This window comes from Chiloscyllium punctatum, chromosome 10 (assembly GCF_047496795.1).
Source record: "Chiloscyllium punctatum isolate Juve2018m chromosome 10, sChiPun1.3, whole genome shotgun sequence".
Lineage (NCBI taxonomy): Eukaryota > Metazoa > Chordata > Chondrichthyes > Orectolobiformes > Hemiscylliidae > Chiloscyllium > Chiloscyllium punctatum.
Window position 1 is genome coordinate 29,814,478 of NC_092748.1, and position 16,502 is coordinate 29,830,979.

Below are 16,502 nucleotides of genomic sequence, written 5' to 3' on the forward strand. Positions count from 1 at the left end.
TGACGTATTGAAAAATAGAATATATCAGGCAGTAAATTACTCAGTTCAGGATCCATTTAACACATTCACAAAATAAATTAACGAACTGTTTAACTGGAAACAAAACCAATGATGAAAATGCCAACCATTAATCAGACAGAGACCATCGGAATACAACACAACTAGCAGAGAGTTTCTTTTGCATCTGTATCACGGTCTGAAAAAAAAATACTGACAATCTGATGGAGAATCTGTGATATTTTACTGACAGTAATATGCCTCATTAAAAAGTGCTAGTGTAAATTCTAACCACATTATTTTAGAAATTCCTTGACCATGCATCGTTAGCAATAATTCAGAGATTCAATGATTTTTTGTCAAACCAATATTTCAAATTTATTTTTATTAACATAATATACACCACCTTTGCATCACAAAAGATGAACTGAGTCATTTCCTCACAACTACAGCTGCCATTTGGTAGAATTCACACCATGCTTTCTGCTCCTCAGAAAATCACAAGCTTTTGTTGGTATTTCCAAAGTAATGGTTGCAGGAAGTGACATCATACAATTGTGCATTGCGAATGATTTAATTATGTTGATTGAAAGGAAACTATTTAGTGCCTTAACCATTACTGTTCTTTTTGATGAACTTAATTATAATAGGCACTCTCAAAACCTGTCTCAATACTTACAACTGACTGAATTCAATATAAATATACAGCTGACTTCAAGAACTTCAATATTTTGCTATTTTTTCTTCTTTCCTTTTTTCTTTTCTTTCTTTCCCTTTTTCCCCTTCTCTTTCCCTTTATCGCTTCCTTGTTCCTTTGCAGCTTTGGCTCTCTTCTTGCCCAGCGGTGTTTTGGCATACCAATCCTGGAGTAAAACAGACAAGCAGTTATGCCTGAGGTTTAGATTAGATTACTTACAGTGTGGAAACAGGCCCTTCGGCCCAACAAGTCCACACCGCCCCGCCGAAGCGTAACCCACCCAGACCCCTACATCTACATCTACCCCTTACCTAACACTACGGGCAATTTAGCATGGCCAATTCACCTGACCTGCACATCTTTGGACTGTGGGAGGAAACCGGAGCACCCGGAGGAAACCCACGCAGACACGGGGAGAACGTGCAAACTCCACACAGTCAGTCGCCTGAGGCGGGAATTGAACTCGGGTCTCCGGCGCTGTGAGGCAGCAGTGCTAACCACTGTGCCACCGTGCCGCCCAAAGGTTTATTGTGAAGGTTTATTGTGCTGCTTCATACAGGTTTCAATATTTAAATATCACATATCCCTGGTCACAGCTAAACCATCTGTTTTCATTTCCATTGAGAGCTGAATATTAAATAGAGTGTAATGTGAGTGGGTCATGTCATAATAACCAGTTCAACTAATTGGTTAAGATGAACGTCCACTCTTTACACTTCATAAGACTGACAATCCAACAAAATTCAGCCTGATCTTATTCTCAAACTGAAGATCACACATAAGTGGCCCAGTACCTGTTACTCAGTGATGCCTCTTATCTCAGAATCAGGACTTCACAGATTCAAGATCTGGTTTAAAGACTTAAGTCTGTAACCTAGCAATACTTCTGCACAAGATAAGGGAGTGCTGCAGTGTCAAAAATGCAGTTTTCTGAATAAGCCACAAAAGCTAGGCTCAGTCAACCCACAAGATAGATGAAATGGATCATATGCTACAATTATCATGGCAGAAAGCAGAGATATGTTTAATGAATATGCAGAGGCCCTAAGACAACCTGTGTTGTAGCTGTGACTTCAGTAGTCATGTGTTAGTACCCTGCTAGAAAGTTTGAATGTGTACAGTACAAAGCACAAAAATGATAACCTTACTTTTACATGCAATCAATTAAGAGACGTTTTTTTAAAATTAACTCAGAAATCTAGCCTGAGCTAGTATAAAAATCCAAAAAGCCCATAACAGAACATCAAGAAAGTCTTCCAATGACTTCAACCAATACCACCAAAACTGAGGAAATGACTGTTTGTGACGCATGAGTGTCCATATGATTGCTGCCAAATTTACCTGGACTTATTCATTGAACTCTACAGCAGTGACTATTATTACCTATTTAGTCATTGCATAACAGTGTTGTAAGGTACTTATTTACCTATGGTATAGCTGTGACTAATATTATAACATACTTATGTTATAACATTGACTATTAGCTGTGCAGTACTATGGAACGGTTTGAGAGTATGAATGGAACTTGATGGATTCAATCTTGTGGAGATAGCAGGGGTCCTATCAGCTGGAGGACATGATCCCTATGTCACCTACTTTAGAGAAAGCTAGCTGTATCTTTTTTCCATATCAGTATTGACTAAGCTGACAGCAGACTTCTCTTTGGATCAAGGACCCCAGGGACAGAAGACTACCTCTTCATAGCTTCTGTGAACAATTTATTAGCCAATACTGATTTTGAGGCTTTTTTCCTTGAGAAACGGTCATCAAAGCATGGTAATAGCGGGTGTCAAAGTAAATCAAGGTATTGAAAAGAGGAGACAATTTCGCTGCTGTTAGAGAAAAGGGTTGAGAGTATGGTGCTGGAAAAGCACGGCCGGTCAGGCAGCATCCTAGGAGCAGGAGAATTGAGGCCTCATTCCTGATGAAGGGCTTATGCCCAAAACATTGATTCTCCTGCTCCTTGGATGCAGCTGTGCTTTTCCAGCACCACACTCTCGACTCTGATCTCCAGCATCTGCAGTCCTCAATTTCTCCTGTTCGAGAAAAGGCTTTAGTACAGTCCTGTCTAAACATAGGAATTTAAGATTTATGAGCAGAAGTTGGCCTTTTGACCTTCAAGCCTGCTCCACCATTCAATAAGATCATGACTAATCTGGTTGAGTTCTCAACTCCACTTTCTGGACCCTTAACCCTTGACTCCCTTGTTGACCAAACATCCCTTATGGAATCCCTTATGGTTTTGGACAAGTTGCCTACACTGCATAAGGCTGATGGGAAACTGACAGGTTGGAACGTAACACCTGGAACAATTTGACTTCCCAGTGATGATGACTGTGTGAACTGTCAAACCAGCAGTCTGACTGATCCCCAAAGAGTTTGGTTAAAATTGCTCCTCAAATACTTAATAAGTGAAATTGTCCTAGAATTACATAACATCCCCATTGAGCTGCCGGGAAAAAAAAATAACAACTGGAACTTTGTTTTTGTACCTTCAAAGTTTTACCGGTGCCAAGGTTAAACTAATAGCAAACTTGAGTAGACCCCCAGAAATTGCACGGAGTTGGTGAGGCTGATTTGTGTTTATGTGGAAAATTAACAAATCTCTCCCATTACGACGAGGCAGAGTTTGGAGAGTAAAACATTATCCTCTTCCCTGGCAGACTGACAGCTTGTTATTGCTTAGTAACTTACATGGAATAGGCATCGCTCTGAAACCACCAACACATCCTTTCGATCACTTTAGTTATCAAATGGATATCAATTGTGACCTTTTGAAGAGTTGTTCCTTACCTTGAATGTTTCCTCCTCCTCCTTAAATACAGGATCTTGCCTGGCCAGAGGGGTAATAAACTCCACTGCGGTTAGGGGTTTGGTGTGTAGCTGCTTTATGCGTTGCTCGTTTAGAACATATTTTGCCGCTTGGCTAAGATGCCCCTGGGTATAACCATCAGTGACCTTAGCTAGAGAACTCAAGTCCAACGAACTGGTCAGAATCCCACTATTTTGTTGAATGAAGTTCCGCCATAACACTGAAAGGTGAGAGTTTTAATTAGTTTGCTCACTGAAAATAACATTGTAAACACAAAGTGAAGGTTTAAATTTACTGTTGGTGATATCAGAAGAACACATATTTGCATTGTGTTTAGTTGACTGTTATTTTACCAAAGATATTAAATGCAAATTGTTAAAATTAGGATATGCTTGAAGTTTGTGAAAATGCCTTAGTATTCACCTGCTAATATTTAAATTAGTAATTTTTGGATTGAAGCAATATGCTGAAAAAGTCAATGGCACCCGGTAAATTTTACTTCTGTTTAACCAGGTAGGCGAAGGGTTTTCAACATTTGCAAACTGGCATAATCAAATGACATGGCGTAAAAGATTGTGGGATTTTGGGCATAGCATTGTAAAAATGCAGACTTATAGAAATCTATAACACAGAAGGAGGCCATGCAGTTTGTCATGTCCATGCAAGCAGAACATTGAGTCCCACTGCCCTTTCCCTGTAGCCCAACACTTTGTTTTCTCTTCAGTGCTTATCCAGTTCCCTTCTGCAAGCTCCAACTGAACCAACCTCAGATCCCTTCAGGTAATCCAATCAGATCTGAACTGCATCTCACTGTATGAATGTGTGCTTCCTCATATTGTTGATGCTTCTGGGAGGCGCTGGCGGGACGCTGTTCAAAACAAGTCATGGTCACACAGGCCTTGAAATGATGTGGAGGCAGTGCAGAGCCAGAAAAGGTACATCAATGGTCTGAGGTTCCAGGGTAAAACAGGGGCATTTATGCTCAGGTTAAAGGGGCTCAACCGAAATGGAGGGGCTGGGAAGGTGGAGGCTTGTCAGGGGCACAAAACAAGAGGAGACTCAAAGAAGCCATAAGCAGAGCCTGCAAGTAACTGCAGAGAACACAAAACTGAAACCACATTCTATGATCAAAAAGTCAGCGTTGCAATAGGGTTTTGATATTAATGAAATTGCACTGAATATATTACCGATTTTGTCAAAAAAAAGGCAGACAGCTATTTCACGCTAAAGCCATGTAATCCTTTTTCTTCGGCCACGCTGCAAATACTCTGGATGATTAGTGTGCATGGTCAGGGGTATTGTCAGGCTGGAAGGAAATGCTGCTGCAGTAACTACCTGCAAACTCCTGTGAGGGTCATGGCACAATGTTGTCCTCTCACAGGATTGAATGGAGCACATGTTTGGGACCTTGTCCCGGTGGAACACTCCCCTTTGTAAGGTCATAAACTGAAGACTCTTAGGGAAGGATGTCAGGGATGAAGATGTCCTCGAGTTTGGAGAAGATTTCAGGTTGAGGTTCTGGATGTAAGTTTGCTCGCTAAGCTGGAAGGTTCAATTTCAGACCTTTCATCACCACACTCGGTAACATTATCAGTGAGCCTCCGGTGAAGCACTTGTGTTAGTAACCCACTTTGTATTTATGCACATAAATAGAAAGCAGGTCACTAACAACAGTGCTTCACCAGAGGGTCTCTGATGATGTTACCCAGTGTGGTGACGAAACATTTGAAAACGAACCTTCCAGCTCAGCGAGCAAACTTACTTCCTGAAGGTGTCTTCTTAATAAGACCGTGTATTTTCTCTTACTGTTGCCAGTTGCAAGTTAAAACAGAATGGCAGAGCTGAGTCCTGCAGTAGTAAGACTGCAAAGGATCCTCCTCAGAAGACAGCACAGCCAGTTCAGTTTGCAATAAAACAGACACCATTAGCCATTGCATAAGCTTCAGAGGAAGATGCAGCAGAGTAAGATCAATCACAGCAGAGGACAGCTGTGGCACAGAATGGGATTTATTACCTTAGGTATAGCTAGCTGCAAATGACTGATAGCCAGTGCAGATAGATTGAGCAATTGTGTCAGATCAATGCCAATTGATAAACACTAGCGATCAGAAAGCTTACATGGCAATTCCAGCCTGGTAGCCAGAAATCTTTGGCCAGAGGATTGTCTCAGGGACGTCTGTGGCATTTCATAATCACCAACCCATCGGTGCATTGAGGATGTCTTTGATGCTTTTCTGACAGGGGCTGACTTTATTCTTGCTTGACTTAGCGAGTTATACAGCAAGAGCAACAAGCCAATGGAGCCACTCCTGATCTCCCACAGGTTCTGGCTGTCATCGATTATATCCAGCTAGCTTCCAGAGCACCCAACATGAATCAGCAGCCTTTGTGAACAGAAAGGAATTCCACTCCCTCAATGCTTAGATAATTTGTAACCACAATGATGAGATTTTGGCTGTTCGGCACTAGAAATCAAGGGAACTGCTATAATCTGTTCATCCTGGGCTGTGCACGGTTGCCAGCTGCCTTCAAAGACCCTGGACCAGACAAGGGTTCTTGATGGACTGATGACACCCACTAAGTAATCCTCACTCTGTTGTCATAGAGCCATGCAGCATGGAAACAGACCCTTCAGTCCAACTTATTGATGCCAGCCAGGTTTCCCAAATTAGTTTAGTTTGGTCCATATCCCTCAAAACCCTTCCACTTCATGTACCTGTCCAAATGTCTTCTAAATATTGTAACTGCCTGCATCTATCACTTCCTCAGACAGTTCATTCAATACACAAATGATTGCTTGTATGAAAAAGTTACCCCTTAGGTCTCTTTTAAACCTTTCCCCTCTCACCTTAAACCTATGCTCTCTAGTTTTAAACTCCCCTATCCTAGAGAAAGGACTTTTGCTATTAGGGCTTTTGCCCGAAACATCGATTTTCCTGCTTCTCGGATGCTGCCTGAACTGCTGTGCTTTTCCAGCACCACTCTAATCTAGAATCTTATCTATACCTCTTATGATTTTATAAACCTACATAAGGTCACCCCTCAGCCTCCTCCTGAAAAAGGAACAGACATCACCTGTTGCAGCTGAGATTCCAATGTGTGGACCAGTCAGGCAGTGTGATACAGGATACCAGAGACAGGCTGTCTCACATCACGGTGGGCACTGCACTCTCCAGAGTCTTAATCGCTAAAATGGGGATGAAATTTGTAAGATGATCAAGAAAACTGGCAGTGAGAGGAAACCTCTGAGGGAGAAGATGAGGCTTAGAATCCTGATTTGGACCAGATGACCTGTCAAAGAGAGGAAAACAGGGTAATGATCCAGAGAGACCTTGAGAGGCCAGAGGGAACCTTATAATCACCCACTTCCAGGATGACTGAGCTCTATTGAGAATTGTCTGTTCAGGTTATTATTTCATTTGTGCAATTTGCTGTCAGCCCTCCCTTTGATGTATACAATGTTCCCCAAGGATTGACTAGTTGACTTTTGCTTTCAGCTAATTGTGAAATCCTCATGTCTGTAAAAGCTACAGTATGTGTGCAAAACTTAATCTGGACTGAAGTTAGTGCTGAAGCAGCTCTGATGCAGAGAACACTTTCAGTATTGGGCACTCCTGGATCTTTCTTCAAAAGTGGTCAAGCAGTTTACTGTCTTATGAGGGCGACGAGCTTGTGCCTTGATCTGAGACTCGTTGTTATGTATCTTTATTTCTTGCAGTATTTCAGAAAGTAATGAACTTATGGTGCATCCTTTCAATGCTGAGTGTCCCCTCTGACAACACATCCTGTACTATTAGCTGCCAAATGTGCATTTACTCCTTGAATCCCACTCTTCCATTATGTTAATTGAACATGCGAGCTGCCCACTGGCCTCCTCACAGAGTTAAATGTTGTAGTGTGGCTTTAAGGATTCCAGATATGAGTCAGGGCTTTCCCTCCTAGAGCTTGTAGACACATGACAGATTCTGCCATCACTCCCTTAAAGCCTGGCTTCCTTCAACAGTACTCAACATTCGCCCCAGTATCCTCAGGATTCATCAGCTGTGCCTAGTCACCTATAACGTACAGGGCTGCAGCTCCCTGACAGACGAGGCTAGCTCCAGTCACCCATCTTGCTGATTATGAGAGAGGAGCCAAGGTGTGGCGACTGCGACACAATGCATCCTTTCGTTAGTTGAAGATGCTCCACATCTTTCATATTTGATAACTTATTGTAGTCCAGTTGAGGCAATAAAACTACAGTAAGTTCTAGAACAACACCAATGAGTACTTATCTCCCAAAGTGCACATTATGTACAATGGCTGAAAACCCATGCCACCAATGTGTCTTCAGAAGGTTATTTGTTCCCTCTGTTTTCAACGTATCTTGGTGCAGACGTGACTGTTTCAGTTGGGATGGAGGGAGCATGCTGCATTGTGTGTCCTGATCACCTTGAAGATTTGGCCAGTTGCTTTTGTGGGCTTTGGGCTTGCTGAGAGTCACCTGCACAGGGGCAGGATCACCTTGCTCAGCCTGAACTCCTAGAACTAAGGCATGTAGAGGCAGCAGGGAGGTTGGGAAGGGTTGGACACCGTTAGAGTATACTGAAATGAAGCACATGGGATGCTTATGTCTCACTCCTCCTCCCTCTTGGTGTCGGTAGGTACCACCCTGTCTCCTGGAGGTCACCTGGAGTGTGGCTGAGGTGTCTCACACCCTGTCCCTTCTCACTGATGCTCAGAACCTATGACCAGAGCAATGGACGACAGGACTTAGCATAGATCCGGCAGCCACTTAGCGTTTTACTGGAGCTGGGTCTCCAAGATGGCTGCCACTCCTCCCGCGGAGTGAGCTGCACACCAGCACCATGACAATGAGAATGTGGATAGACTCCTTCCTCTTTCATTCCAGCAAATCTGCCTGATGTCCCTCAGCCTTTCTCTGCAGGTCAACTATGTCACTTATGACTAAGTACAAAGATACGCCTTCAGCATGGTGGAGTACAGGTGCCTGGTCTTAGACCTCGGCTATTTCTTCCTTCACTGGCTGCAGACACACATCAGTGGTGTTACTGCCAGACTGTGTCACCAGATTGTTTGTGATGTTAAGGCTTGCAGGGGATGAGGCTTTGTGAGATGCCTGTGCAGTAACAGAGTTAGCTATACCTGTGTAAGAGTGGGGTAGCACAGAGAAAAAGATGTCACTTCCCCTAATGGACTGCAGAAAATATTTGATGTTGAGCCAACTCTTTTTGCATCATTTTTATAGGTAACAATGGTATTGACCTATGCTGTGATCTCTGCCCAGGCTTTACGGGTCTTTTGTGACATCGTTCTGGCACAGTCACTCAGGAAAATGATGTCCTTTCTGCTGATGGCCCCATCTGTAATGGTGACTGCAGGGCAGCTCGGAAAACTGGGGAACCATCTTAGCCTTCTTGGCTGACACCTCTGGGCTTGTGGGAGTGATCTCACAGGCTGTGGGGAAATTCCTGGCCTGCAGCATCTCAAGCTGTGTTCAACTGGCTTGATAACATATTGCCAGAACCTTCAACCCGATTCACCGAGTAACCTGCCATGTGCATTGATAAAGAAGTGATATATATGTGATCACCCGAGATAACTCACACTGGGCATTGACAGTCATAGCACCATCCAATACAAAGAGTGGAGGTGAAAGTCACGTGTGAACACCCTACGATGGACATTAATCGACTGTGTGAACTACAAATTCTGAAAGTTGTGTCCTAGCTCCCCGAACTAAATTCCTCAGAATTTTGTACACCACATTTAGGTCCCCCCTTAGCCTTCTCTGCTCTAAGCAAACCAAACCCAGTATACTGAATCACTGCAGCCAAGCAACATCCTGGTGAATCTCCTCTGCATCCTCTCGAGTACAATCACATCCTTCCTACAATGTGATGACTAGAACTGTACACAATACTCCAGCTGTGGCCTAATTAGTATTTTAGAGAGCTCCATCATAACCTCCCAGCTCTTGTATTCAATGCCTCAACCAATAAAGACAAATATCCCATATGCTGACTTAACCACCTTACCAATCTGTCCAGCTTTCTTCAAGGATCTATGGACATGCACACTAAGGTCTCTCTGATCCTTGGCACTTCCTAGAGTCCTACTTTTCAACATGTACTCCCTTACCTCGTTAGTCTTCCAAGAATGGATCACTTTTCACTTTTCAGGATTAATTCCATCTACCATTACTCAGCACATCTATGACATCCTATAATCTAAAGCTTTCTTTATTGCTATTTCCAAACCACCAATGTTCCTGACATCTGTGAAGTTAGTGATCATATCTCCTGCATTCATATCTAGGCCATTAACATATACTACAAATAGTAAGGGAATCAGCCCCAAACATTGTGCTTTGAGATTGGACTCAGGTTTCCAGTCACGAAAATGCTCTTTGGCCATCACTCTCTGCCTCCTGCCACAAAGTCGAGTTTGGATTCAATTTGCCAAACTACATTTGATCCCATGGGCTCCGACATGGCAATCTGTGTATTGAGCCAGATACAGAGCTGAGATCTTAGATGAATATTTTGTATCTAATTTCACAACAGAGAAGGATCATGTAGGCCACAAATCAGGGAGAAAGACTATGATATACTTGGTCAAATCGATATTGAGAGAGAGATTAACAGTTTTAGCAGACTTGCAAATGGATAAATCCCCAGGCCCAGATGAGATATATCCCAGCCGAAAGTGAGGACTGCTGATGGACTGTGAAGGGCTTTTGCCTGAAACGTCGATTCTCTTGCTCCTCGGATGCTGCTGTGCTTTTCCAGCACCACACTGTCGACAGAGATATATCCCTGGCTACTGTGGGAGTCAACGGAAAAGATTGCAGGTGCTCTGACATTAATTTTCAAATCCTCACTGGCCATAGTAGGGGTACCAGATGATTGGATTCAGCTAATATGATACCAATTTTCAAGATACTGGGGATAAACCAGAAACTACAGGCCAGTATGTCTGACATCAGTTGTTGGGAAACTACGAGAAAAAATTCTAAAGGACAAAATTAATCACCACTTAGAGAGGCAACTATTAATCAAAGACAATCAGCATGGTTTTATCAGAGGAAGATCATGTCCAACAAATTTGATATTTTTTGAGGAGTTGACTAAGTGTGTACATGAAGGTAGCGTAGTTGATGGAGTCTACATGGGTTTTTGACAAAGTCTTGCATGAGAGACTGGTCGAGAAGACAGGAGCACTTGTCAATGATTGTGGTGGTCTGCTGCACACTGTAAAATCCTGTCATCACGAGTACACAGTGCTTCCTTAAATGGTGACCAATTCAGGAGCAGGATGAAGGGATGAGAATATGCAACACAGCCCCTTTCTGGACCAGCCATTTGTGGTCAACTTATCCATCTGCAATATCAGTAAATGCAATCACCCTCCAGCATTCAACTCCAACTCTACACATTACTGAACTCCCATTAATGACCATCATGATTATTGCTTGGCCACAATATGAAAACAAAATCCATCACAAAACAAACATTTCAGTCCCATGAACTGTCCTATTATCATAGTTAAATGTTAACTAATCATTCTGGGGATTTCCCTGACTGAGTAGCTGTCTTTCCTGTGTCTTTGCCTGTCCTAGTGCTCCTCTGCAGTACCACCCCACTGGCTGCAAGATATTGACTTTTAGCAAGGACTGTACATGGTCATTTCAAATTCACTGTTGGAATCTCCCACTTTGCACCAAGATTTCCACATGCTGTTCTTTCTGTCTCCAAACAATGGCATTTTAACTTTCACACAGGTTTAGCCAAACTTACTGGGTTTGAACACACTTTCACAGAGAACCTGATCACAATGGCTTGCATGTGATTGTATGTGCTAAATCTACCCCAGAGCTGAAAATGTGTTGCTGGAAAAGCGCAGCAGGTCAGCTTTTCCAGCAATACATTTTCAGCTCTGATCTCCAGCATCTGCAGTCCTCACCTTCTCCCCTAAATCTACCCCAGTTGGTTTGCATAGTCTACAACAAGCATGAGTTTGGCTAACCCAGAGTGAAGGATCCCGAACATCGGCTTTTGATGGGCATGCCTCTATTGGACTTCTTATTCTGCTGGTGGGAATGGCTGACAACCTGGACAAAAACCAGAGATTCATTTTATTAGAATTTGTCTCTATTGTAAAGTCACGATACATAGAAGGCTTGTTTCATGAAAATGCCAGAAGGAGTGTACGGGCATAGAAACTCTACCTGACAGTGCTATCAATGGGCCAAACAATGGGCACAGTTGCCTTCCAATGAGAAACATTTAAGTAGATGCCAGTGTACAGTGAGGTAGTGACGGCTACTGCAAGGTTGGAGTAAGTTCTTAGCAACAGCCATGCTTCTTTGTGACTTTTGTCCTCTCTCATTGTCTATCTCCCTGCTCCCAGCATTTGCCCCTGCTCCAGTACTTTGCCCTCATCTCTGGAACTTCAGCTCAGTAAGGCCAAATATACAGGAGCATTTGGTTTGACTTTATTACGCAGGGAACATAGTGAGAAAGGCAGCACTCATACACGTTGTTTCTGGCTTTGGGAAGTCTGTTGTCACCATGCCCATTTCCACATTCACAGGTGACCATTTTGATGACCAGTTTTACATACTAATCATTCCATGTACAGAAATATTGGGCCTACTTCTTTTGGCTAAGTTGGAGTTGAATCTTTTTGGCAGCATTTCCACCTTGAGGCATAACTAGTTTTCTTACTGTGTCTTACCAAACACACATTATTATTTCCTATCATGCCCCTTTGGCATCCATCACATCAACTGCAGCTCCAGCTAACCACCCACTGTTCCCAAACAACTTGCCATTCAGCCACATTTCACCAGAAGACCAGCATCTCTTGATCCCAGGCCATCTTTGTGCACCAGGACGAGCCCTGTCAATCCTTGGGTTGCTTTGCACAGCTCCTGACATTTGCCCCAAACATGGCAGACAGCAGGAAACTGACAGACTGCTTTGTAGGCAGGGATTTGGAGATCCTGCTGAATAGTTCTCCTCCATGATTTGGACTAGTTTGTGGCTGCCACATGGGTTGAAGCAATCTCTGGCGGCATGCACGGTACTACAGGAAGAGGATCAATTACCTTCTCCACTCTGCCAACCTAAGTGTCACTTCTCTCTGATATCTCACACTCACTCCATCTCCACTACTCTACTCACCTCCCACTAAAGTGCATCCTCTATCACTCTCACTATTGCATGCAATATCTTCCTTCACTCACTGTCAGTGCCCTCTTCCCCCCCCAAACCCCTGACAGCACTAACCCTACAGCTCCCAGTACTATCTATTCGCTTGCCCATTTACACCAAAAAGTAACAACCATGCCATTCGCTTTCATCTGCCATAATACTTGCCTTGCTCACATTCTAAGAGAAAAATAGTCCACAGTAGGGCTGACAGACTGAAGGTGGTTAGTGGGCCAAATTTCAGCTCCTCACCCTTTGGAGAACATCCTGATTCTGAACAACCCAAGTGACTGCAAACAAGCCCCTAGAGGGATTGCAGAGGCTGCCATTGGCTTACGATGCTGGGACTGTCTACCAAAAACTAATCTTCTTGATCTGACTGAGGCATGTTGAGAACGTCGACAGGCCTCCTGTGCTGAGCTAGCTTCTGTGCTAAACAGAAATGGCGCTAGATGCACTGGATCACCTTGACACAGCAAGCAGTAGATAACTGAGCTAGTTCAGGCACTCACCTGAATTTCCTTCCAATTATTCAAACAGATGCAGATAATCTTTTTTTTTTTGCCCGCAGGCATGACTTTTGGTCCAATAGATTTTCAATGTTCACTGGACACAGCAAGCCAATAAAAGTGGGGCATAGATCCGAGAACATTTCTTCTACAATAGGATCACTGTAACCTATACTCACCAAATCGAGAGGTATAATCTGGTCTAGGGATGAGCACAATTTTCTGGAAACCTCGACAAAAAGTCTTCAATTCTGCATCGAATGGTCGTTGCGATGTGCCCACAATGAGAACACGATCTTCTGCTTTAATGGACTTGAGTATTTTTGGGAAAGATTTCTTTAACCGCTTCGGTTCCAACTGTACAAGGAGAGACAAGGAGAAATTTGATGTTCCAGGTATTGGACAGATGGCTAGCACGAATCGACTGAATTTCCCACAAACCTTTTTTGGAAACTGATAAAATGTACATCCCCTGCTTTAAAAGGATTGTCAGGGACGGTTTGATAATTTACCAAGCACTTTATTCCATAACTGAAAATAGGTAGATGGATTATTTGTCGGGCACATAAGTTTTTTTTCATAATGCTACAGTGGAACATTTGCAAAAAGTGGATGAATAAGATTTGCTTTCAATCTATATATAGCCTTCCACTTGGTAAACTCAACATACTTTGGGAGTGTTGCACTTGAAAGGGACACAAATACAAATTCTATCAGACTGCATCAGTTAATTGGATAGAGCAGGGACAGGAATGATTGTTGCAGGTTCCAGGATTTAGATGTTTCAGTAAGAACAGAAAAGATGGTAAAAGGGGGGTGTTGGTCAAGGACAGTATTACAGTTGCAGAAAGGATGTTTGGGGACTCGTCAACTGAGGTAATATGGGCTGAGGTTAGAAACAGGAAAGGAGAGGTCACCCTGTTGGGAGTTTTCTACAGGCCTCCGAATAGTTCCAGAGATGTAGAGGAAAGGATAGTAAAAATGATTCTCGATAGGAGTGAGAGAGACAGGGCAGTTGTCATGGGGGACTTCAACTTTCCAAATATTGACTGGCAACACTATAGTATGAGTACTATAGATGGGTCAGTTTTTGTTTGGTGTTTGCAGGAGGGCTTCCTGACACTGTTTGTAGACAGGCCAACAAGGGGCCACATTAGATTTAGATTAGATTAGATTAGATTACTTACAGTGTGGAAACAGGCCCTTCGGCCCAACAAGTCCGCACCGACCCGCCGAAGCGCAACCCACCCATACCCCTACATTTACCCCTTCTACTTAGTTAGATTAGATTAGAACTTATTTAGATTAGATTTGATTTGATTTGGTACTGGGTAATGAGCACGGCCAGGTGTTAGACTTGGAAGTAGGTGAGCACTTTGGTAATAGCGAACACAATTCTGTTATGTGTACTTTAGTGATAAAAAGGGATAGGTGTATACCACTGGGCAAGAGCTACAGCTGGGGGAAAGGCAATTACGATGCGATTAGGCAAGATTTAGGAAGCATTGGATGGGGAAGGAAACTGCAGGGGATGGTCACGTTAGAAATGTGGAGCTTATTCAAGGAAAACTTCCTGTGTGTCCTAGATAAGTATGCACCTGTCAGGCTGGGAGGAAGCTGTAGGCCGCGGGAGCCGAGGTTTACAAAGGAAGTGGAATCTCTGGTCAAGAGGAAGAAGGAGGCTTATGTTAGGATGAGATGTGAAGGCTCAGTTAGGGCGTTTGAGGGTGACAAGGTAGCCAGGAAAGGCCTAAAGAGAGAGCTCAGAACAGCCAGGAGGAGACATGAGAAGTTGTTGGCGGATAGGATTAGGGTAAACCCTTTCTATAGGTATTTAAGGAATAAAAGGATGACAAGAGTAAGATTAGGGCCAATCAAGGATAGTAGTGGGAAATTGTGTGTGGAGTCAGAGGAGATAGAGGAAGCACTAAATGAATATTTTTCAACAGTATTCACTCTAGAAAATGACAATGTTGTCGAGGAGATTACTGAGATACAGGCTACTAGACTAGGTGCGTTTGAGGTTCACAAGGAAGAGGTATTAGAAATCCTGCAGAGTGTGAAAATAGATAAATCCCCTGAGACAGATGGGATTTATCCTAGGATCCTCTGGGAAGCCAAGGAGGAGATTGCTGAGCCTTTGGCATTGATCTTTAAATCATCATTGTCTACAGGAATTGTGCCAGAAGACTGGAGGATAGCAAATGTGGTTCCCCTGTTCAAGAAGGGGAGTAGAGACAACCCTGGTAATTATAGACCAGTGAGTCTTACTTAAGTTATTGGTAAAGTATTAGAAAAGGTTATAAGAGATAGGATTTATAATCATCGAGAAAAGAATAATTTGTTTAGGGATAGTCAGCACGGTTTTGTGAAGGGTAGGTCATGTCTCATAAACCTTATTGAGTTCTTTGAGAAGGTGACCAAACAGGTAGATGAGAGTAAACCGGTTGATGTGGTGTATATGGATTTCAACAAGGCATTCGATAAGGTTCCCCACAGTAGGCTATTGTACAAAATGCGGAAGAATGGGATTGTGGGAGATATAGCAGTTTGGATCAGTAATTGGCTTGCTGAAATAAGAGAGGGTGGTGGTTGATGGGAAATGTTCATCCTGGAGTCCAGTTACCAGTGGTGTACTGCAAGGGTCGGTGTTGGGTCCACTGCTGTTCGTCATTTTTATAAACGACCTGGATGAGGGCGTAGACGGATGGGTTGGTAAATTTGCAGACGACACTAAGGTCGGTGGAGTTGTGGATATTGACAAAGGATGTTGTAGGTCACAGAGAAACATAGATAAGTTGCAGAGCTGGGCTGAGAGGTGGCTAATGGAGTTTAATGCAGACAAGTGTGAGGTGATTCACTTTGGTCAGAGTAACCGGAATGCGAAGTACTGGGCTAATGGTAAGATTCTTGGTCGTGTAGATGAGCAGAGAGATCTCGGTGTCTAGGTACACAAATCCTTGAAAGTTGCCACCCAGGTTGACAGGGTTGTTAAGAAGGTATACAGTGTTTTAGCTTTTATTAATAGAGGGATCGAGTTCTGGAACCATGAGGTTATGCTACAGCTGTACAAAACTCTGGTGCGGCTGCACTTGGAGTATTGTGTACAGTTCTGGTCACCCCATTATAAGAAGGATGTGGAAGCTTTGGAAAGGGTGCAGAGGAAATTTACTAGGATGTTGCCTGGTATGAAGTGAAGGTCTTACGAGGAAAGGCTGAGGCTGTTTTTGTTAGAGAGAAGAAGGTTGAGAGGTGATTTAATAGAGACATAT

At 43.2% G+C, this 16,502-nt stretch overlaps 1 protein-coding gene across 2 annotated transcripts in view; it reads right to left on the reverse strand.

The window, feature by feature from the left end:
- Positions 1-349: 349 nt before the first annotated feature.
- iqca1 (IQ motif containing with AAA domain 1) overlaps positions 350-16,502 on the reverse strand; it is a 155,043-nt gene continuing 138,890 nt past the window's right edge. For both annotated transcript variants that reach the window (XM_072578749.1, XM_072578748.1), the window contains 3 exons: positions 13,410-13,587; positions 3,488-3,726; positions 350-860 (listed from right to left, as the gene is read on the reverse strand). In XM_072578749.1, the coding sequence (XP_072434850.1) occupies positions 732-860; positions 3,488-3,726; positions 13,410-13,587 (546 nt within the window). In that variant the 3' untranslated portion in view covers positions 350-731. The remainder of the gene's footprint in view (positions 861-3,487; positions 3,727-13,409; positions 13,588-16,502) is intronic.